This window comes from Oncorhynchus keta, chromosome 27, assembly GCF_023373465.1.
Source record: "Oncorhynchus keta strain PuntledgeMale-10-30-2019 chromosome 27, Oket_V2, whole genome shotgun sequence".
Lineage (NCBI taxonomy): Eukaryota > Metazoa > Chordata > Actinopteri > Salmoniformes > Salmonidae > Oncorhynchus > Oncorhynchus keta.
Window position 1 is genome coordinate 9,671,415 of NC_068447.1, and position 22,823 is coordinate 9,694,237.

A 22,823-nucleotide genomic window follows, 5' to 3' on the forward strand; every position below is an offset into this window, starting at 1 on the left:
ATCTTATTAAGGGGCTTTATAGCAAAGGGGGTGAATACATATGCACTCACCACTTTTCCGTTTTTTAAAATGTTTTTTTAAAATTTAAAAACATGTTTTTGTTTTTTGAAACAAGTTATTTTTTTTTCATTTCACTTCACCAATTTGGAGGAAAAAACGCCAAGGGGGTGAATACTTTTGCAAGGCAATGTATGTGTGTATGTTTATATGTGTGTGTGTGCGTGTGTGTGTGTATGTGTGTGCATGTGTGTGTGTGTATGTGTGTGTATGTATGTTGGTGTGCGTGTGCATGTGTGTGTGTGTTTCATTATGTGTTTATCTATGTGACTGCATGTTCTGTATGTCACTCTGGATCAGTTTGATGTAGATGTACTGTACAGTACCCTGACTCCTCCCCAGTATTCACTCTCTCCTCTTATTGGATGTCCCAGTTTGTCAGGATGCCCCATCGCAGCCACAGAGAAGCTGTCCAAGAGCCACAACCTTGACAAGCAGCATCTCTCCCAGCCAATCAGAGAGCACCTCAAAGAAAGTCCCAACAACAATGACAGAGTTTTAAGGTAAGGAACTGCTCTGTGATTGGTAACACCTCTTTCTATCTATCTATAGGAAATAAAGAAATACAAGTTGAGAAATTATTTCATGCAAATCCAGGAAGTCCAAACAGCCTAATTCCAATTCTAACTTGAAGATTGTTGAAATTCCAATTGAATTCAACATAAATTCTCCACTTCATGAGTGAATTCAAGAATTTAATTGGAATTTCAAATGAAATTGGATTTGACCCCAACCCTGTGTGTTACGCTCGTTGATAGAAGGAGACCAAGGCGCAGCGTGGTAAGCGTACATCTTATTTTATTTAGATGAACACCAAAACAAACAAAAAAAGATAAACGAGCGTAACGTTTTGCAGGCTACACAGTAACTGAACAAAAACAAGATCCCACAAACTCAGGTGGAAAACAGGCTGCCTAAGTATGATCCCCAATCAGAGACAACGATAGACAGCTGCCTCTGATTGGGAACCATACCCGGCCAACAAAGAAATAGAACACATAGATTTGCCAACCCAAGTCACACCCTGACCTAACCAAATAGAGAATAAAAAGGCTCTCTAAGGTCAGGGCGTGACACTGTGACCTTGCAGTGACTGAGTAGCACCACTCGTGTTGTTGTCGACTGCTCGGCAGGCGGAGCCCTTGTATGATATGTCAATCAGGACATCCCAGTTTTAATCAGCACTAGTGCAATGATGTTTTTGTCATGTCACCTCAACATCCTGTTCTCTCTATTCACCCTCATCACGCTCAAAAGAATGATAATTACATTTAACGACTAGACAGAGGTATTATGCTAAGTACATCCTCATTTCTTGGTATTTTAATTAATAATGCCACCCGATAAGCTAATTATGCGAGTTAGAGGGTATTGTGAGGATAAGGGAAAATAATTGCTTTCCTTGAGGAACCTCGTCTGTGGTCCGACAAAGTGCCCAAGTATTTAAACATAATAAAGCTAGCCTTGTTTTTTCTTCATTGTCATTCAAATGAGCTGGCCTTTTCTGTGAAAACACACCCGAGCTGGCTAAATACTCGACATGATATCATTGTTATAATGCTATCCACGTTGAATAAAGAGAAAGGTTATCCCAGTGCTCAATGGCAGAAAGCACACAGCTCAGTTCAACACTGTCTGTCTATGTGTCTGTGAACATGACAGAAGCCATTTCATCCCAGACAGTCTTTGAGCCATGCGAGAGAGCATGTTGTTTGAGCCATTCCAGGCTACTGTCTGTGACCAGGGATATGGGATTGTACATGGTAGGAGCGGTGAGGGATGGGGTACTATACTCTGTGATAAGTAGAGGGAAATCACTGGAATACACTATCCCCTCCCAGGACCATTTGCGTGTGTCAGTGGATTTAACCCCAACAGGTCTGACAAAAGCCCTGGCACTCCAGGAAAACGAGAGGGTTTAAAGCTAATCAATTCCATGCTCTACAATATGCAAATGTGCCCTCTGCTGATAAGAGAGCTTTTAATCCTGCCTCTCTCCTCCCAAGCAGACTGTTCCTCTCACACACACACACACCCTTTCTCTCTCTCTCTCTCAATTCAATTCAATTCTCTCTCACCCACTGTCTCTCTCTCTCTCGCTCTCTCTCTTTGTCTCTCTCTCTCACCCTCTTTCTCTCTCTCTCGCTCTCTCTCTCTCTTTCTCTCTCTCTCTCTCTCTCTCTCTCTCTCTCTCTCTCTCTCTCTCTCTCTCTCTCTCTCTTTCTCTCTTTCTCTCTCTCTCTCTTTGTCTCTCACTCTCTCTCTTTGTCTCTTTCAATTCAATTCAAGGGGCTTTATTGGCATGGGAAACATGTGTTAACATTGCCAAAGCAAGTGAGGTAGATAATATACAAAAGTGAAATAAACTATATTTGTCTCCATTTGTCTCTCTCTTTGTCTCTCTCTTTGTCTCTCTCATTGTCTCTCTCTCTCTCTTTGTCTCTCTCTCTCTCTCTCTCTTTGTTTCTCTCTTTTTGTCTCTCTCTCTCTCTCTCTCTCTCTCTCTCTCTCTCTCTCTCTCTCTCTCTCTCTCTCTCTCTCTCTCTCTCTCTCTTTCCCTCCCCTCCAGGCCCATGTGTTTTGTGAAGCAGCTGGAAGTACCTCACTATGGGCAGTACAGGCCCAATATGGTGCCTGCCACACCTCGTGCCAACCTGGCCAAGGAGCTGGAGAAGTACTCCAAGGTCTCCTTTGATTATGCAAGCTTCGACTGTCAGGTGTTTGGGAAACGCATGCTTGCTCCAAAGATACCGACCAGCGAAGCCTCACCCAAAGCCTTCAAATGTAAGGAAATGTTGTCCTATAGCCGTATATATCTTTAGCCCACAAAGACAACCCCCCCCCCCAGACATACAGACACAGATACAGACACACAACAGGACACGATGATATAGCTAAAATCTCTGTTTATCTTTTTTCTGCTCCCTCAGCTAAACTCTCGTCCCCCAAGTCTTCTTCTCCCAACCTCAGCCTGCATGGAGGTTATGGAAAGACTGCCTCCTCTTCTGCCTACGACTACTCCCATGAAGCCCAGGCAGCCCACATGGCTGCCACCGCTATCCTAAACCTGTCCACACGCTGCTGGGAGAGGCCTGAGAACCTGAGCACCAAGCACCAGGACTTGGCTAGCAAGGTAGGCAAGCCCCCTATCTTTAGCCCTGCTTATACCTGCTGCTAACATGTATTCTTTGTCCTGATTGTGTCCACAAGTTACCCCCTAGACTCCTAGAGCTCACCTACTGCCAAGTTACCACCTAGACTCCTAGAGCTCACCTACTGCCAAGTTACCCCTAGACTCCGAGAGCTCACCTACTGCCAAGTTACCCCTAGACTCCTAGAGCTCACCTACTGCCAAATTACTCCTAGACTCCTAGAGCTCACCTACTTCCAAGTTACTCCTAGACTCCAAGAGCTCACCTACTGCCAAGTTACCACCTAGACTCCTAGAGATCTAACTCTGCCAAGTTACCACCTAGACTCCTATAGCTCACCTACTGCCAGGTTATCACCTAGACTCCTAGAGATCTAACTCTGCCAAGTTACCACCTAGACTCCTAGAGCTCATCTACTGCCAAGTTACCACCTAGACTCCTAGAGATCTAACTCTGCCAAGTTACCACCTAGACTCCTAGAGCTCATCTACTGCCAAGTTACTCCCTAAACTCATAGAGCTCACCTACTGCCAAGTTACTCCCTAAACTCCGAAAGATCCCCCAACTGCCAAGTTACCACCTAGACTCCTAGAGATCTAACTCTGCCAAGTTACCCCTAGACTCCTAGAGCTCACCTACTGCCAAGCTACCCCCTAGACTCCTAGAGCTCACCTACTGCCAAGTTACTCCCTAGACTCCTAGAGCTCAGCAACTTCCAAGTTACTCCCTAAACTCCTAGAGCTCACCTACTGCCAAGTTACTCCCTAAACCCCTAGAGATCACCTACTGCCAAGTTACTCCCTAAACTCCTAGAGCTCCCCAACTGCCAAGTTACCCCTAGACTCCTAGAGCTCCCCAACTGCCAAGTTACTCCCTAGACTCCTAGAGCTCACCTACTGCCAAGTTACCACCTAGACTCCTAGAGCTCCCCCAACTGCCAAGTTACCACCTAGACTCCTAGAGCTCACCTACTGCCAAGTTACCACCTAAACTCCTGGAGCTCACCTACTGCCAAGTTACCCCCTAGACTCCTAGAGATCACCTACTGCCAAGTTACCACCTAAACTCCTAGAGATCACCTACTGCCAAGTTACCCCTAGACTCCTAGAGCTCACCTACTGCCAAGTTACTCCCAAGACTCCTAGAGCTCACCTACTGCCAAGTTACCACCTAGACTCCTAGAGCTCCCCCAACTGCCAAGTTACCACCTAGACTCCTAGAGCTCACCTACTGCCAAGTTACCACCTAAACTCCTAGAGATCACCTACTGCCAAGTTACCACCTAAACTCCTAGAGCTCACCTACTGCCAAGTTACCCCTAGACTCCTAGAGCTCACCTACTGCCAAGTTACCCCTAAACTCCTAGAGCTCACCTACTGCCAAGTTACCCCTAGACTCCTAGAGCTCACCTACTGCCAAGTTACCCCTACACTCCTAGAGCTCACCTACTGCCAAGTTACCCCTACACTCCTAGAGCTCACCTACTGCCAAGTTACCCCTAAACTCCTAGAGCTCACCTACTGCCAAGTTACCCCTAGACTCCTAGAGCTCACCTACTGCCAAGTTACCCCTAGACTCCTAGAGCTCACCTACTGCCAAGTTACCCCTACACTCCTAGAGCTCACCTACTGCCAAGTTACCCCTACACTCCTAGAGCTCACCTACTGCCAAGTTACCCCTACACTCCTAGAGCTCACCTACTGCCAAGTTACCCCTAGACTCCTAGAGCTCACCTACTGCCAAGTTACCCCTACACTCCTAGAGCTCACCTACTGCCAAGTTACCCCTAGACTCCTAGAGCTCACCTACTGCCAAGTTACCCCTAGACTCCTAGAGCTCACCTACTGCCAAGTTACCCCTAGACTCCTAGAGCTCAGCAACTGCCAAGCAAATAGAATGTAACATCAGGTGGCGTTCATTAACAGGAAGAGGATGGTGTTGAGGTATTGTTGCATCACCTATCTTTATATATTTTTTCCCCCTATCCCTTCATCCTTTTCATGTTGTTATTGAATTTGGCTGGCTGCCAGTTCCCTCGGATTACCCTCCACCAGGTAGTCTTTTTTCATTATCTGCTGGCCGAATCTCTCTGTCCCTCCCTCCCTTCCTCCCTCTGTCTATCTGTGCACAGGAGATGTAATTGGAGCAGCACTCTCACCCATACTGTGTTTTTTTAAAAAGCTTTTTGCCTTTGCGGGGAGAGTGACTGTTTCATACTTTTTTGATTTCCTGACATGGTGTTGGGCGATAGAAAGGGAAGATTAATGGCCGTCGTAGCTCAGTAGTAGTGCTCGTCAGCCAGGGACCGTTCTGGGACCAGGGCCCATTTTTTTCTTGCTCCCCACAGCCAACGTGCCCGCGGCGCGTAACTCTTTGATTTCTCTGGCTCCTCTACAGCCAATATGAATACCATTTCAGATGAATACTAAAGAGAGGTTCTGTTTCCCCGGTCTTATAGATCTGACAATACAAACGGAGCCTGACCAGCTCTGTTGGCAATGTATGTCCATTCAAATGTGTTTAAGAGAGACAGGTGGGGCATTAAGATAACAGGCGCTGGGGATAGACTTGTCGTGATACATTGTGGTGTGTATCACATGAGACAATGTAATGCTATTGTGATTGTCAGCATTACCATAATTGCCCTCTGCAGAGCATGGACATCGAGGTGGACGAGAATGGGACTCTTGACCTGAGCATGAAGAAGCCCGTCAAACGAGAGGGCACCAGCCCTGGGGTATGTTCCCCGGACCCCTCCTCCTCCTCATCCTCCCTGCACCACGGAAGCAGCAGTGGCATGACCTCGCCCCACACGGGCCACGCCTACAAACAGGAACACTGGGAGGAGCCTCTGGACTACACCAAACCTAACCGCCAGCGGGAGGAGGATACAGAGGAGGTCTGTCCTCTACCTTCTTCTTCTCCTTCGTCTGTCCTTGTCTCTTCTCCTCATTATGATCATGGAGGCTCGTTGCCATGTGTACACTCATGCGTAACAAACCATTTAAAATGTACTAAAGGATTCGGTTGTGTTTTCCACCCTTCTTGATTCCATTTGATTGCACAGATGGAGCACCACACAGCGCAGTCGTTTGCCTCGTCCGACCCTGAGGACATGGACCTGATGCAGGACTACCCCGAGGAGAGGAAGTACCCTGGAGAGGTCACCACCCCAAATTTCAAGGTCCAGTTTCAACAGCCAAAGGATTGCAAGAAAGATGTGCTCCTGTAAGTCAATGGTCTGTCTATTCTCCCTGGAGGAACGACTGTACAAAGCATCCTTTAAGTCCACCATGACACTCTCTCTGATTTTCTGATCCCCTTTCCCCTGAGATACTGTCATTCACCGTCCTCTCCTCTCCTCTCCTCTCCTCTCCTCTCCTCTCCTCTCCTCTCCTCCCTCCTCCTCTCCTTTCCTCTCCTCTCCTCTCCTCTCCTTTCCTATCCTCTCTATTGTTGTCTCCAGGTGCCCCACTCCTGGCTGTGACGGCAGTGGCCACATCACCGGAAACTATGCATCCCATCGCAGGTATGGTATGCCCCTCTATATAGCACAAGCCCTGAGCCAATGATGTAGTCACACTGTATACAATAAACATAGCAGCTAACTTAAATAACAATTTAGATTAAGATTGCATCAAAAATAGAATGTTTTCTATTTCCAAAGACTTTCTCAATAACTTTGAACTATATTTCGTCTTTGATTTATTTTCCTCCCTCACTTTCTCTTTCTCTCTCTCTTCTCTTTATCTATCCTCTCTATTTCTCTCTCTTTCTCTCTTCTCTTCTTTCTCTCTTCTCTTTCTCTCTCTCCTCTTTCTTTCTCTTTCTCTCTCCCTCTCTCTCTTCTCTTTCTCTTTCTCTTTCTCTCTCTCTCTTCCTCTCTCCCTCTCTTCTCTTACTCTCTCTCTCTTATATTTCTCTCTCCCTCTCTCTTCTCTTTCTCTCTCTCTTATCTTTCTATCTCCTCTCTCTCCCTTCAGTCTGTCTGGGTGTCCTCTTGCTGATAAGAGTCTTCGGTCCCTCATGGCGACCCACTCTGCTGAACTCAAGTATGTCTGTCTTCCACTGGGCTTTCTCCTGATCAATTCTATTTACTTCTATTTCTGCTGTTTTTACTGGGACTGCTAACATTACTGTTACTGCATCTGCCCTTGTTATTCTCCCGCACCCATCTCCGCTGACAAGCCAGAACTCCTACACCCCCACACCCATCAGTTGCTATGGTGCAAATGTGATGGTTCTATTTTGTGGGTGTGCTTACATTTAACCCATTGCCCTTGATTTTCCCAGGTGCCCCACTCCAGGATGTGATGGTTCAGGACATAACACTGGAAACTACGCCTCCCACAGAAGGTACAGAGCTCATCAGTGGACTACCAACCTACGTTCACCATCCCTACCTACTTTCCATCTTGTATGGGAGACAGTCGCAAAACGACCTTCTCTCTCCCTCTCCCTCGCTCCTCCTTCTCACACACACAGACCACAAGGCCAGTGAAGCTTAGAAAGAGATCATGGTAGTTTCAGGCAGGACTCATACACTCATACACTCATCCGCAACTGTGAAAAATCAAGTTTTATCTATTTTTGATATGCTTATCCTTTTAGTTTGGTTTTCCTACTTTGTTGGATTTACTATTTAAAATAGCGTTTTTTTATTTATTTATTTTAATTTTATTTTAATTTAAAAAATGTTTCACTTTCTTTCGGGCTTGACTAGAATAAAAAAATAAGATGCTTTCCATATAATGTTCCATCCCTTTTTGTCAAACAGTAACGTCACCACCATAAAAGACGATTGTTCAAAGGTGTTTTTCCACCCTTTTTTTATCGGCTTCATACTTTGTGTTTTCAGTTTGTCTGGGTGCCCCCGTGCCAAGAAAGGTGGATTAAAAACATCTCCCACCAAGGACGACAAGGAGGACTCCGAGCTCTTAAAGTTCGTACCACTAAAGAAAGCCACGGCCCTTTTTTCTTCCAATTAAGATATACGGTAAAAGTCACATCCAAAAATAGTAAAGGCAGTCACCCTGACCTCCGTGCAGAGGCAGGATGACCTGTCCCCAGTCTGTCTCCTAGAGATGACATCATCACAGCAGTACCACACCCAGACCAGCCTGAGACGCACTGCGCTGCCTGTGCTGACTCATAGTACTGTAGTTCATCGTAGAGTATTGCAGTGTAGATCATGTCTCAAAAAATATTACATTAATATTTCTCTGAAATGGTCTATTTTCAACTGACGACAGCTAATAAAAGACCTTGGTGTCTGTGTTTGTTGAATGTGCTTGGTTATGCTACCACAACATGATGCCAGGCAACAGGTACAGTACCTATAGCGGGGTACCAATAATATTAAACCTACAGCGATGAAGTAACACTTTGTTTTTAGTCGGGCAGGTTTTCGGCCTCACAGTGAAATTGTGTTACATAGTGTCACATAGTGAAATAGTGTTACATAGTGTCACATAGTGAAATAGTGTTACATAGTGAAGTAGTGTTACATAGTGAAATAGTGTTAGATTGTGAAATAGTGTTACATAGTGTTACATAGTGAAATAGTGTTACATAGTGAAATAGTGTTACATAGTGAAATAGTGTTACATAGTGAAATAGTGTTACATAGTGTTACATAGTGAAATAGTGTTATATAGTGTTACATAGTGAAATAGTGTTACATAGTGAAATAGTGTTACATAGTGAAATAGTGTTACATAGTGAAATAGTGTTACATAGTGAAATAGTGTTACATAGTGTTACATAGTGAAATAGTGTTACATAGTGAAATAGTGTTACATAGTGAAATAGTGTTACATAGTGAAATAGTGTTACATAGTGTTACATAGTGTTACATAGTGAAATAGTGTTACATAGTGTTACATAGTGAAATAGTGTTACATAGTGAAATAGTGTTACATAGTGAAATAGTGTTACATAGTGTTACATAGTGAAATAGTGTTACATAGTGTTACATAGTGAAATAGTGTTACATAGTGAAATAGTGTTACATAGTGAAATAGTGTTACATAGTGAAATAGTGTTACATAGTGAAATAGTGTTACATAGTGTTACATAGTGAAATAGTGTTACATAGTGAAATAGTGTTACATAGTGAAATAGTGTTACATAGTGAAATAGTGTTACATAGTGATACATAGTGAAATAGTGTTACATGGTGAAATAGTAAATAGTGTTACATAGTGAAATAGTGTTACATAGTGAAATAGTGTTACATGGTGAAATAGTGTTACATAGTGAAATAGTGTTACATAGTGATACATAGTGAAATAGTGTTACATGGTGAAATAGTAAATAGTGTTACATAGTGAAATAGTGTTACATAGTGAAATAGTGCTAAATAGTGTTACATAGTGAAATAGTAAATAGTGTTACATAGTGAAATAGTGTTACATAGTGAAATAGTGTTACATAGTGAAATAGTGTTACATGGTGAAATAGTGTTACATAGTGAAATAGTGTTACATAGTGATACATAGTGAAATAGTGTTACATGGTGAAATAGTAAATAGTGTTACATAGTGAAATAGTGTTACATAGTGAAATAGTGTTACATGGTGAAATAGTAAATAGTGTTACATAGTGAAATAGTGTTACATAGTGAAATAGTGTTACATGGTGAAATAGTGTTACATAGTGAAATAGTGTTACATAGTGATACATAGTGAAATAGTGTTACATGGTGAAATAGTAAATAGTGTTACATAGTGAAATAGTGTTACATAGTGAAATAGTGTTACATGGTGAAATAGTGTTACATTGTGAAATAGTGTTACATAGTGATACATAGTGAAATAGTGTTACATAGTGAAATAGTGCTAAATAGTGTTACATAGTGAAATAGTGTTACATAGTGAAATAGTGCTAAATAGTGTTACATAGTGAAATAGTGTTACATAGTGTTACATAGTGAAATAGTGTTACATAGTGTTACATAGTGAAATAGTGTTTACATAGTGAAATAGTGTAACATAGTGAAATAGTGTTACATAGTGAAATAGTGTTACATGGTGAAATAGTGTTACATTGTGAAATAGTGTTACATAGTGAAATAGTGTTTACATAGTGAAATAGTGTTACATAGTGTTACATAGTGAAATAGTGTTAGATAGTGAAATAGTGTTAGATAGTGAAATAGTGTTTACATAGTGAAGTAGTGTTACATAGTGTTACATAGTGAAATCGTGTTACATAGTGAAATAGTGTTACATAGTGAAATAGTGTTACATAGTGAAATAGTGTTACATAGTGAAATAGTGTTACATAGTGTTACATAGTGAAATAGTGTTACATAGTGAAATAGTGTTACATAGTGAAATAGTGTTACATTGTGAAATAGTGTTACATAGTGAAATAGTGTTACATAGTGTTACATAGTGAAATAGTGTTACATAGTGTTACATAGTGAAATAGTGTTACATAGTGAAATAGTGTTACATAGTGAAATAGTGTTACATAGTGAAATGATGCCAGCTAATGCGACTCAAGTAATGGCAGTCTTACACATTCTTTTTTTTACATGAAATTATGTTATAACTATATTTACCATACACTTTGTGCTTTACATCTCATCTCTCTCTGCAAGTCATATATCTATAGATATACTAATGTTACCCCCCTCTCTCTCTGTCACTCTCTCTCTTCCCTACAGATGCCCTGTGCCTGGCTGTGACAGCCTAGGTCACATCAGTGGGAAGTACGCCACGCATCGCAGTGCCTATGGGTGCCCGCTGGCTGCCCGCAGGCAGAAGGAAGGGATGCTCAACGGTAACCCCTTTTCCTGGAAGGCCTTCAAGACGGAGGCCCCCACCTGCCCCACCCCCGACTGCGATGGATCAGGACATGCCAACGGCAGCTTTCTCACACACCGCAGGTAAGGACCAATCACAACACAGAACACAGGCCAGCTTCCTCACATATCGCAGGTAAAGGCCAATCACAGGCCAGCTTCCTCACACACTGCAGGTAAAGACCAATGACAACACAGAACACAGGGCAGATTATTACCCCTGGTTGCATCATCAATCTAACTGTATCATTTTGTGTTTCATTCATGGTTTCAAATACTCAACTTGATGAAATGGACCATTTTTATTCCTCCTGTTTTGTAGTCTCTCTGGCTGTCCCAGAGCCTCCTTTGCCAAGAAGAAAGCCAAGTTCCCTGGAGAGGAGTACCTGAGCACCAAGTTCAGGGCCAGTGGCGGTAAGAGAACAACGGAATAGGGAACACCTTTATGTGGCAGTCAATGTCTAGTCAATATAGTATTTCAAACTAGAATGTTTGTTCATTACCTCCGGGTCTTTTCTTTTTCTTTTCAAGCTTTTAATAGTTGGTTTAATAAAATAATTCATTTTTTAATGGCGAGAGAGCATTGCATCGTTTTGTTTTTCAAACTATGATGTTGCCCCAGTTTTCCTGTTCTCTCTTATTTATTTTACCTTTATTTAACCAGGCAAGTCAGTTCAGAACAAATTCTTATTTTCAATGACGGCCTAGGAACAGTGGGTTAACTGCCTGTTCAGGGGCAGAACAACAGATACCTTCCGGTTACTAGTCCAACACTCTAACCACAAGGCTACCCTGCCGCCCCAAATGATGACATCATGTGTCTCTCCCTTTCCATCCTGTAGTTCTGGATAATGACGAGGACATGAAGCAACTCAACAAGGAGATCAATGAGCTCAACGAGACCAACAACGAAATGGAGACAGACATGGTGAACCTGCAGACACAGGTGTGTGTGTGTGTGTGTGTGTGTGTGTGTGTGTGTGTGTGTGTGTGTGTGTGTGTGTGTGTGTGTGTGTGTGTGTGTGTGTGTGTGTGTGTGTGTGTGTGTGTGTGTGTGTGTGTGTGTGTGTGTGTGTGTGTGTGTGTGTGTGTGTGTGTGTGTGTGTGTGTGTGTGTGTGTGTTTAGAACCACCAAGACTTAGCTGGCCGCCTGGCCAAACTGAGCAATCGGGGGTGAAGAGCCTTGGTCAGGGAGGTGACCAAGAACCCGATGGTCACTCTGACAGAGCTCTAGAGTTCCTCTGTGGAGATGGGACAACCATCTCTTCAGCACTTCACCATTCAGGCCTTTATGTTAGAGTGGCCAGACGGAAGCCAGTCCTCAGTGAAAGGCACATGACAGTGTGTGTGTGTTTGCGTACGTGTCGCATTAGTGAGCCAATATCTAACAGTTTAACATTGTGGTTTATTGCAAAATGACTGAGCTCAAGTAAATGTATATACAGAATGTGTAAATAACTGTTGGGCTGTGGTGCAGATCTCATCCATGGAGAAGAACCTGAAGAACATTGAGGATGAGAACAAGCTGATTGAGGAGCAGAATGAGGCTCTCTTCGTGGAGCTATCTGGCCTCAGCCACGCCTTGATCCGCAGCCTGGCCAACATACGTCTCCCACACATGGTGAGTTAAATACATTTACATACAGTACAGAAACATCTGTGGCCGAGGCTTGAACATGCAGACACAAACTAATACACACACTAACACAAACTAATACACACACTAACACAAACTAATACACACACTAACACAAACTAATACACACACTAACACAAACTAATACACACATGGACAGAAACACACTAAACAGAAACTGTATACTGTACAAACAAACTGAAATTCCTTGTTTTTCGCATCACAGCAGGAGCCAATCACTGAGCAGAATTTCAACAGCTACTTGAGCACCCTGACTGACATGTACACCAACAAGGAGTGCTTCCAGAACCCGGAGAACAAGGCTCTGCTGGAGAGCATCAACAAGGCTGTGAAGAGCATCAAGGTGTGAAAACCTTGAAAAAAAAAAAGTGAAAACATGTAAAAGGAGAGATGGAGTCAAGAGACCACAGTATATTTACCGAGAATACAAATACAAAAAGGGCATTCAGGTTTTATAAACGACAACTTAAATTAAACCCAGGGAGCATTCTGAAAAGAAGAAAAACTTAACTAGGACCAAAATCCAAACCTGCTGCTTGCTGGGATCGGAAGGAGGAAGTGGAACGGAACCAAATCCTTCAGTTTGAATTGATGAAAAAAAAATCTATATCTGGGGATTTGTTTGTTTGTTATATGTTATCTTTGTCGTTTTCATGTCTGTCCTGTTTTGGAGGTGTCTCATTGACTGTCCCAATGTATACTGTAATTCAAGCTTTACTTCAGCAACAATTTGGAGAAGAAAGAAAGAAAGAAAGATGGGAAGTAGTGGGTCTGACCTGCCTACATGAGGTGAAGAAAACCGTTGAGGAAATATCAAAAACCAAGCCGATGAAACGCCAACGTTGTGTTCTAGGGAAGACACTAAGGCTTCATTCAGAAAGGTTGCTCTGGGGCAGGATAAGGAGGGTTGCTCTGGGGCAGGATAAGGAGGGTTGCTCTGGGGCAGGATAAGGAGGGTTGCTCTGGGGCAGGATAAGGAGAGCGTGCTTGTGAGCGGTGCAGCAACCCCTATTGAGGAGAAGCAAATGGAGAATCACTGAACTCTGAGGTCTTCTTGAGCAATGGTTCATGTACTTATTGTTGTTACTACTGCAGCAAGATGTCAACACGGCTCTCTCTCTCAAATCAGCGGAACAACTCTTCAAATGAAGATTAAGTCACAAATCACGGGGGAGTTTTTCTCTTCTGAAAATCAACAGTACAGCCTGTACTATATTTTTAATGGAACAACTCGTGTGTGAGAGCAGCAAATACAGCCTTTTTTCTTTGAACTGAATGATGATAGTAATGGTCAATTCCAGTTAGTTTTATGAACATAGAAATTGCACTTCATTTCAATGAATAGTTTGTGGTACAATAATTCTTGTTATATAAATTTAAAACATTTGTGAATGCACAAAATTGTAATTTATTGCCATTTTATGTTCAACTACTTGTATTTATTTAATGTTATCTATTTATTCACTTTATTTTTTTGTTTTGTGAAACACAAAATGCAACCCTGCTGGTCTAATCATGGCCATAAAGATTTAAAACAGGGAGTCTTCGACATCAATATTTAAAAATCTATATAGATAACTGTTCACACTTAATTATTTTATATATCTTATTTTATTTTAAATATTTTTTTTTAACATTTTTAAGTGCAGATATTTTATAACTGACAAAGTTTTGATAATTTTATAAAACTGTTTTCATTTCTGTTATTTCTGTTATGATAAAGTATCTTCAGAAAATCCACGGCTTAAAAAGAAAGTATGTATTTATTATTTATTTAATATTGAGGAAATTGACTGTCATATGGTTGTATATTTATTTAGTCATTTCTGTGTGTGCTGTGATGGCTGAGTCTTAGTAGTCTTAAAATCCATTGCTAATATTTAAATAAAGAAAAAAACATGGCCCGAAAGAAAATCATAGAATATTGTTTGATTTGCTTTCATAGATATACCAGCAGTTATTCCTAAGCAGAATAACCAACAAAAACAGTCACTGTTCTGATGGTATCAGATTGTCTTTGTGTCAGCAAGGAGTTGTTTGCGTTTTGTCAGGAAAAATAAGACCAAGAAAATAGAAGGATAATATGTTTCTTCCCCGAGCGCTTTGTAGTGGCCAACACTGGCTAACCCAAAACATCTTTAATGTACCAGAGATGTTTTAATGCCTTTTGATCAACTATTTTTTCTCTGTTTATTCTTTTCTCTAAATGTCTTGGGCAGAAGCTCCATAGAGCTCTGTTCCAGTGTGTTCTAGAGCTCTGTTCAAGTGTGTTCTAGAGCTCTGTTTCAGTGTGTTCTAGAGCTCTGTTCCAGTGTGTTCTAGAGCTCTGTTCAAGTGTGTTCTAGAGCTCTGTTCGAGTGTATTCTAGAGCTCTGTTCAATTGTGTTCTAGAGCTCTGTTCCAGTGTGTTCTAGAGCTCTGTTCCAGTGTGTTCTAGACTAGATGTCTGTGTCTAAAACACTTTAAGGAAAAACTAAACCATCAAGGAGAATGACAACTAATATCAGATCCACTACGCCCATGTAGCCTTATTTTAGATTTCATTTGTTGATGCACAAAGTGCCACAAACCCCTCACTTTCTTTCCTGATTCTTTGCATTCTGCAATGTACAATGTCTAGTCACGTGACATGACCAGGGCGTCAGACCGAGAGTTGGGATTGTTTCAGATGCCTTTGTTTCTTTGCCAAGATGGCCATAAGTACACTGTATATACATTCTGTATAAATAGACATTTAAAAGCTATATGAATAGAAACATGCATATATTTTTCCAGTGTAATTGTTGCCTCTTTTCCTCTTCTGTTAGCTTATCAGAGGAACTACACCTGTCTGAGAGTTGTGACGAATAGAGGCGGATATGACTGTGGCTTTTTAGGTTTCCTTTTCTATGGATTTCTCTCTATCTTTGATCCAGACATGGTGAAAATGCTAATGCATGTTGTAGTGAATCTGAAATGCTAACGCATGTTGTAGTGAATCTGAAATGCTAATGTATGTTGTAGTGAATCTGAAATGTCTGTAATCTTAACTAAATGGTTGGCTCTTCGTTCAAGTGTCCTGTGAGTGAGTTCATGCATAGAGGCCTCTTTGGTCACATTGGCGTTATATTGTGCAGTACTGTGTCGTTGTGATAAGATTATGATAAGGTCAGCTCTCAAACACAGATCACAACGTTAAAAAGCCAATAGGGAAAGTGTAGTACTTGCTCTGAGTGATCTGTTGCAACTAGTAGGAGACCCTGTGATAATATGATGAGGTAACCTAGTGGGAGACCCTGTGATAATATGATGAGGTAGCCTAGTGGGAGACCCTGTGATAATATGATGAGGTAGCCTAGTGGGAGACCCTGTGATAATATAATGAGGTAGCCTAGTGGGAGACCCTGTGATAATATGATGAGGTAGCCTAGTGGGAGACCCTGTGATAATATAATGAGGTAGCCTAGTGGGAGACCCTGTGATAATATGATGAGGTAGCCTAGTGGGAGACCCTGTGATAATATAATGAGGTAGCCTAGTGGGAGACCCTGTGATAATATGATGAGGTAGCCTAGTGGGAGACCCTGTGATAATATAATGAGGTAGCCTAGTGGGAGACCCTGTGATAATATGATGAGGTAGCCTAGTGGGAAACCCTGTGATAATATAATGAGGTAGCCTAGTGGGAGACCCTGTGATAATATGATGAGGTAACCTAGTGGGAGACCCTGTGGTAATATAATGAGGTAGCCTAGTGGGAGACCCTGTGATATTATGATGAGGTAGCCTAGTGGGAGACCCTGTGATAATATGATGAGGTAGCCTAGTGGGAGACCCTGTGATAATATGATGAGGTAGCCTAGTGGGAGACCCTGTGGTACTATAATGAGGTAGCCTAATGGGAGACCCTGTGATAATGGGTAGTGTAATTAGCTTTCAGAAAGTGTAATGAAACTCTCTTGTGTATTTTTTTTAAACCATTGAAAGTGCCAGCATTTGAGTATGGACTTCTAATAGCACACTGGGTTATGGCCACTAGGAATGTACTGGTACTCACCCCAGCAGAGTGAGAAGAAGAGAAACAAAGACCTGCATATTCACCCTGTTTGTGTTTTAATGTACAGTACAAGTCAAAAGTTTAGACACACCTACTCATTCAAAGTTTTTCTTTATTTTGACTATTTTCTACATTGTAGATTGTAGAATAATAGTGAAGGCATCAACACTTTGATCAACACTTTGATATAACGCATATGGAATCATGTAGTAACCAAAAAAAAGTGTTAAACAAATCAAATTTTATTTTAGATTGCAGAATCTTCTAAGTAGACACCCTTTGCCTTGATGACAACTTTGCCAACTCTTAGCATTCTCTCAACCAGCTTCACCTGGAATGCTTTACCAACAGTCTTGAAAGAGTTCCCAGATATGCTGAGCACTTGTTGGCTGCTTTTCCTTCACTATGCATTCCAACTCATCCCAAACCATCTCAATTGGTTTGAGGTTGGTGACTGTAGAGGCGAGGTCACCTGATGCAGCACTCCATCACTCTCCTTGGTCAAATAGCCCTTACACAGCCTGGAGGTGTGTTTTGAGTCATTGTCCTGTTGAAAAAGAAATGATAGTCCCACTAAGCGCAAACCAGATGGGATGGTGTATCGCTGCAGACTGCTGTGGTAGCCATGCTGATTAAGTGTGCCTTGAATTCTAAATAAATCACAGAGAGTGTCACCAGCAAAGCACACCCACACCATCATACCATCCACATCCTCGTCCATGCTTCACGGTGGGAACCACACATGCAGAGGTCATCCGTTCACATACTCTGCATCTCACAAAGATATGGAGGTTGGAACCAAAAATCCCACATTTGGACTCATCAGACCAAAGGACAGATTTCCACCAGGTGTGTCCATTGCTGGTATTTCTTGGTCCAAGCAATTCTCTTCTTATTGGTGTCCTTTAGTAGTGGTTTATTTGCACCAATTTGTCCATGAAGGCCTGATTCAAGCAGTCAGTTGATGTTGAGATGTGTCTTTGACTTGAACTCTGTGAAGCATTTATTTGGGCTGCAATCAGAGGTGAAGTTAACTCTAATGAACTTATTCTCTGCAGCAGAGGTAACTCTGGGTCTTCCTTTCAAATCAAATCAAAGTTTATTTGTCACGGGCACAGTTGAAATGCTTACTTACAGGCTCTAACCAATGGTGAGATGTTTTGGGATGAGTTGGAATGCAGAGTGAAGGAAAAGAAGCCAACAATTACCCAGCATATGTGGGAACTCTTTCAAGACTGTTGGAAAGGCATTCCAGGTGAAGCAGGTTGAGAGAATGCTGGTTCCTGTGGTGGTCCTCATGAGAGCCAGTTTCATCATAGCACTTGATGGTTTTTGCAACTGCACTTGAAGAAACTTTCAAAGTTATTGAAATGTTCTGTATTGACTGACATTCGTGTCTTAAAGTAATGATGGACTATCATTTCTCTTTGCTTATTTGAGCTGTTCTTGCCATAATATGGACTTGGTCTTTTACCAAATAGGGCTATCTTCTGTATACCACCCCTACCTTGTCACAACAGAACTGATTGGCTCAAACGCATTAAGAAGGCAATAAATTCCTAATAAGGCACGTCTGTTAATTGAAATGCATTCTAGGTGACTACCTAATGAAGCTGGTTGAGAGAATGCCAAGAGTGTGCAAAGCTGTCATCAAGGCAAAGTGCCTACTTTGAAAAATGTCAAATATACAATATATTTTGAGTTGTTTTAACACTTTTTTTTGGTTACTATATGATTCCATATGTGCTATATCAAAGTGTTGATGTATTCACTATTATTCTACAATGTAGAAATTAGTTTAAAAAATAAGAGAAAACCCCTTGAATGAGTAGCTGCGTCCAAACTTCTGACTGATAATGTAAATCCAAACACCGTTTGAGATGTATAATTCCCTTTGCATCAGTGTCCGGAGTGTTTGATTCAATTAATGCTATCGCGTGTTTACACATGGCAGTAATACTTTTCAGACCAAAATCTTTTGATCATCCCCTCTGCCGGGGCGGCAGGGTTGCCTAGTGGTTAGAGCGTTGGACTAGCAAGTTCAAACCCCCGAGCTGACAAGGTACAAATCTGTTGTTCTGCCCCTGAACAGGCAGTTAACCGACTGTTCCTAGGCCATCATTGAAAATAAGAATTTGTTCTTAACTGACTTGCCTAGTTAAATAAAGGTAAAATAAATAGAGGGGATGCAGGGTTTGTGCTCGCAGGTTACTGGAAAGAACTGACTAAATCTACAAAATAAATACGATACTAAGACACTAGCCAAAGCATGCAGCGATAGCAGGGATTGACTCAAAGCCCTCCAAGTGAAGAGAGAGGAACGTGTGGGAGTGGAGATTGATTTGCAGCTCTAGAGGTCTCCCTCTTGGTTTGAGAGAGAGAGAGAGAGGAACGTGTGGGAGTGGAGATTGATTTGCAGCTCTAGAGGTCTCCCTCTTGGTTTGAGAGAGAGAGAGAGGAACGTGTGGGAGTGGAGATTGATTTGCAGCTCTAGAGGTCTCCCTCTTGGTTTGAGAGAGAGAGAGGAACGTGTGGGAGTGGAGATTGATTTGCAGCTCTAGAGGTCTCCCTCTTGGTTTGAGAGAGAGGCGTTTGTTACATAAATATGTGTCCATCACTCAGAATGTCAAAACCTTTAAAGGCTTTTGTCTCGTGTGACTTTTCCTCAGGAAGGAGTTCTTGATACATTTGATTAAGAAAGTAGCTTATTCTTCCACCTCCCTTTAATGCACATACCGACTACAATACAAGAGTATACAGATTACGATTATTCTCATATCTCATTCGATATGGTATGACTCCTTTTAAACTGCTTGAACTGCACTGAGATGTAAGATTAAATGGCTAAATGGCAGTCCAACACATTTATAAAGCTAGGTACAACACGTAATATAATCAAGTGTTAACAACAACAGCTTGTTCATTTGATAATGAGTGATGAACATATTCTTCCTATAAAGAGTTCCTGTCTTCTGTATTTGTAATGTTTTAGTATTTTCCTAAATGGCCAATTGTCATGGGATAGAAGCACTGAAAATTTGGACTGTGTCAAATTGGCACAGAGTAGAGTGTGTAAATACATGGTCATGTTACGCCAGCCAATGTAACTCTGTGTTGACAGTTTTTATTTATTTTTATAAACTGTCTCTGTTCGCTCTGATCAAACGTGATCACACTGAATAATGCAGAATATAAAACCAATGATCTAATATCTCAGTTTGTGGTAGGCCAGGGTATACAAAGTTTCTTAGTGTCCTCTCTTTAATGACCTTTGACCTTCCTTCATCAGTTAAAGTGAGGACAGACAGAGTAGAGTACCCTGTAAACATGAGAAAAGATAGCCCAAAGCACCCTATTCTGAGATTGGTACTGTACACATCTGAAGGCCCCTGAGAATGGTCCCCTGATTCTGTTCTGTCCAGCAAAGGAGGTAGCCAATCATTAGGTGCCTATACTTCAAACAATATTATCCAATTTAAAAACACAAAACATAACAAATCAAAGTAGATCACATACATACCACACTAACATTCCCAGGAGAATCATATCTGGTAGAATGGTAAAAAGGTGTCATTTAGCTAATCAAACCAAAACCTCTGTAGGTACTGTAGCTTAAAGCTGTGTGCTTTTATCATGTGTGCCTTTCTCTCTCCACTCATTGCAGGCAAAGGTATGTTTACATTTGAAGAAGCTGGCTCAAATCCTGCTCAGGAGGTTGGCAGGGGTGAAGACAAAATGTTCAGGGGGTCAGGGAGGATTGGGGGGGCTATTTTAAAAAAGAAGAAAGAATATTAAATGTGTCTTTGACAGGCAGGAGAAGATACTATTGCTGTTGCCGTGGTGACACATTCATGTTGTTACAGAGACACAAAACATCAATACGATATAATGGTAAAGAAACTGTGATCTAATTACGATGATTCAGGTATCCAACTGCATGGTCGATTTCTGTGAAGGAAATATCCAAATGAGCATAACCTTTATTATAGACAATGCATTAGTGTTTAGGGCATTATTTTGAAGAATAATTGTTTTTTTTTTAAGTCTCTGTACATATTTGTATTTAAGGAACAATGTTATTGTTGTTGTATTAACAAAAATTTGAGAGAAAAAAAAAGTTTGTGACTAAATGCACAGCCAAGGGTTGTCCTGCTAGCCCATTTTTACAGAGATGAGCTATTTTTACTGGGGATTTTCTAGGCATTCATATTATTAATACCCTTTTGAAAATTACAAACTTCCAAAATTACAAGCACTTCCACAATGATAGATAGTAAGGATTTTTGTTACTTTTGTAGAGGTGATTGTTCTTTTGCTACTATTTTGTAAAGCAGGACAGGCCTTGGCTGCACGGCCTCTGGGTCTCCTGTTTTCTTTTGGAGGTTAACTCTGTAGTTGGGCTGAAATTGTGACTCTGTGTTTGTGTACTTGTGTACATGTTCCCATGTTCCTGTGTCAGTATTATAAACAAGATAAGAGATGTCAGTTATTGTGGGGGTATCAACCATGTTATCTATGGAAAACATTAATAAAGAATTATAGACAAGTGCATCGGTCGCTTGCATTAATTGGTGTGTGTGTGTGTGTGTGTGTGTGTGTGTGTGTGTGTGTGTGTGTGTGTGTGTGTGTGTGTGTGTGTGTGTGTGTGTGTGTGTGTGTGTGTGTGTGTGTGTGTGTGTGTGTGTATGCCATACACTGTAGGCTATGGGTTGCCAGAGAAGAAAAGAAAAGAAAAAACGTCTCTCTTGTGTTGTCGTTTGTCAAAATGGAGGACAGTGTTTGATGACAGGCTGCACGTCACATGACATGGTTGACCACTGCCATCTGCTGGGCTATAGTGTGCCACAGTCACATGACGCGGTTGACCACTGCCATCTGCTGGGCTATAGTGTGCCACAGTCACATGACATGGTTGACCACTGCCATCTGCTGGGCTATAGTGTGCCACAGTCACATGACATGGTTGACCACTGCCATCTGCTGGGCTATAGTGTGCCACAGTCACATGACATGGTTGACCACTGCCATCTGCTGGGCTATAGTGTGCCACAGTCACATGACATGGTTGACCATTGCCATCTGCTGGGCTATAGTGTGCCACAGTCACATGACATGGTTGACCACTGCCATCTGCTGGGCTATAGTGTGCCACAGTCACATGACATGGTTGACCACTGCCATCTGCTGGGCTATAGTGTGCCACAGTCACATGACATGGTTGACCATTGCCATCTGCTGGGCTATAGTGTGCCACAGTCACATGACATGGTTGACCATTGCCATCTGCTGGGCTATAGTGTGCCACAGTCACATGACATGGTTGACCACTGCCATCTGCTGGGCTATAGTGTGCCACAGTCACATGACATGGTTGACCACTGCCATCTGCTGGGCTATAGTGTGCCACAGTCACATGACATGGTTGACCACTGCCATCTGCTGGGCTATAGTGTGCCACAGTCACATGACATGGTTGACCACTGCCATCTGCTGGGCTATAGTGTGCCACAGTCACATGACATGGTTGACCACTGCCATCTGCTGGGCTATAGTGTGCCACAGTCACATGACATGGTTGACCACTGCCATCTGCTGGGCTATAGTGTGCCACAGTCACATGACATGTTTGAGTCAGATATTTGCCAGGTCGTTATTGTAAATAATAATTTGCCTAGTGAAATAAAAGTAAAATACATTTTAGTCAGTGAAATCTCCTCAGACTCCAGTAGCCTATTTTCTATAACGTGAACAAGCATGAACTACTATAACCTTTTAAAAGGCATGTTGCTGTCTGTGTACACATATAAATATAAATTACAATATGCTATTTATTTTAGACTACTATAATAGAACAGACAGCATACATAATTCAGCTCTGATAAAATATGATTTGCGTCATTTAGCTTCATGTCCACATCCTAGTTCAATCCTAACCCTAACCTCAACCATAACCCTAACCTCAACCATAACCCTAACCTCAACCGTAACCCTAACCTCAACCATAACCCTAACCTTAACCCTAACCTCAACCATAACCCTAGCTTCATGTCCACATCCCGGTTCAACCCTAACCCTAACCTCAACCGTAACCCTAACCTCAACCATAACCCT

The 22,823-nt window shown here is 41.9% G+C and overlaps 1 protein-coding gene across 4 annotated transcripts in view; it reads left to right on the forward strand.

The window, feature by feature from the left end:
* The window catches only part of LOC118372845 (myelin transcription factor 1-like), a 48,993-nt gene extending 27,732 nt beyond the window's left edge, over window positions 1-21,261 (forward strand). For all 4 annotated transcript variants that reach the window (XM_052481596.1, XM_052481598.1, XM_052481599.1 and 1 more), the window contains 14 exons: window positions 432-560; window positions 2,627-2,841; window positions 2,988-3,190; window positions 5,863-6,108; window positions 6,277-6,437; window positions 6,676-6,738; window positions 7,193-7,261; window positions 7,503-7,565; window positions 8,068-8,151; window positions 10,882-11,103; window positions 11,342-11,433; window positions 11,862-11,965; window positions 12,497-12,640; window positions 12,882-21,261. In XM_052481596.1, coding sequence (XP_052337556.1) covers window positions 432-560; window positions 2,627-2,841; window positions 2,988-3,190; window positions 5,863-6,108; window positions 6,277-6,437; window positions 6,676-6,738; window positions 7,193-7,261; window positions 7,503-7,565; window positions 8,068-8,151; window positions 10,882-11,103; window positions 11,342-11,433; window positions 11,862-11,965; window positions 12,497-12,640; window positions 12,882-13,025 — 1,939 coding nt within the window. In that variant the 3' untranslated portion in view covers window positions 13,026-21,261. The remainder of the gene's footprint in view (window positions 1-431; window positions 561-2,626; window positions 2,842-2,987; window positions 3,191-5,862; window positions 6,109-6,276; window positions 6,438-6,675; window positions 6,739-7,192; window positions 7,262-7,502; window positions 7,566-8,067; window positions 8,152-10,881; window positions 11,104-11,341; window positions 11,434-11,861; window positions 11,966-12,496; window positions 12,641-12,881) is intronic.
* The last annotated feature ends 1,562 nt before the right edge of the window (window positions 21,262-22,823 follow it).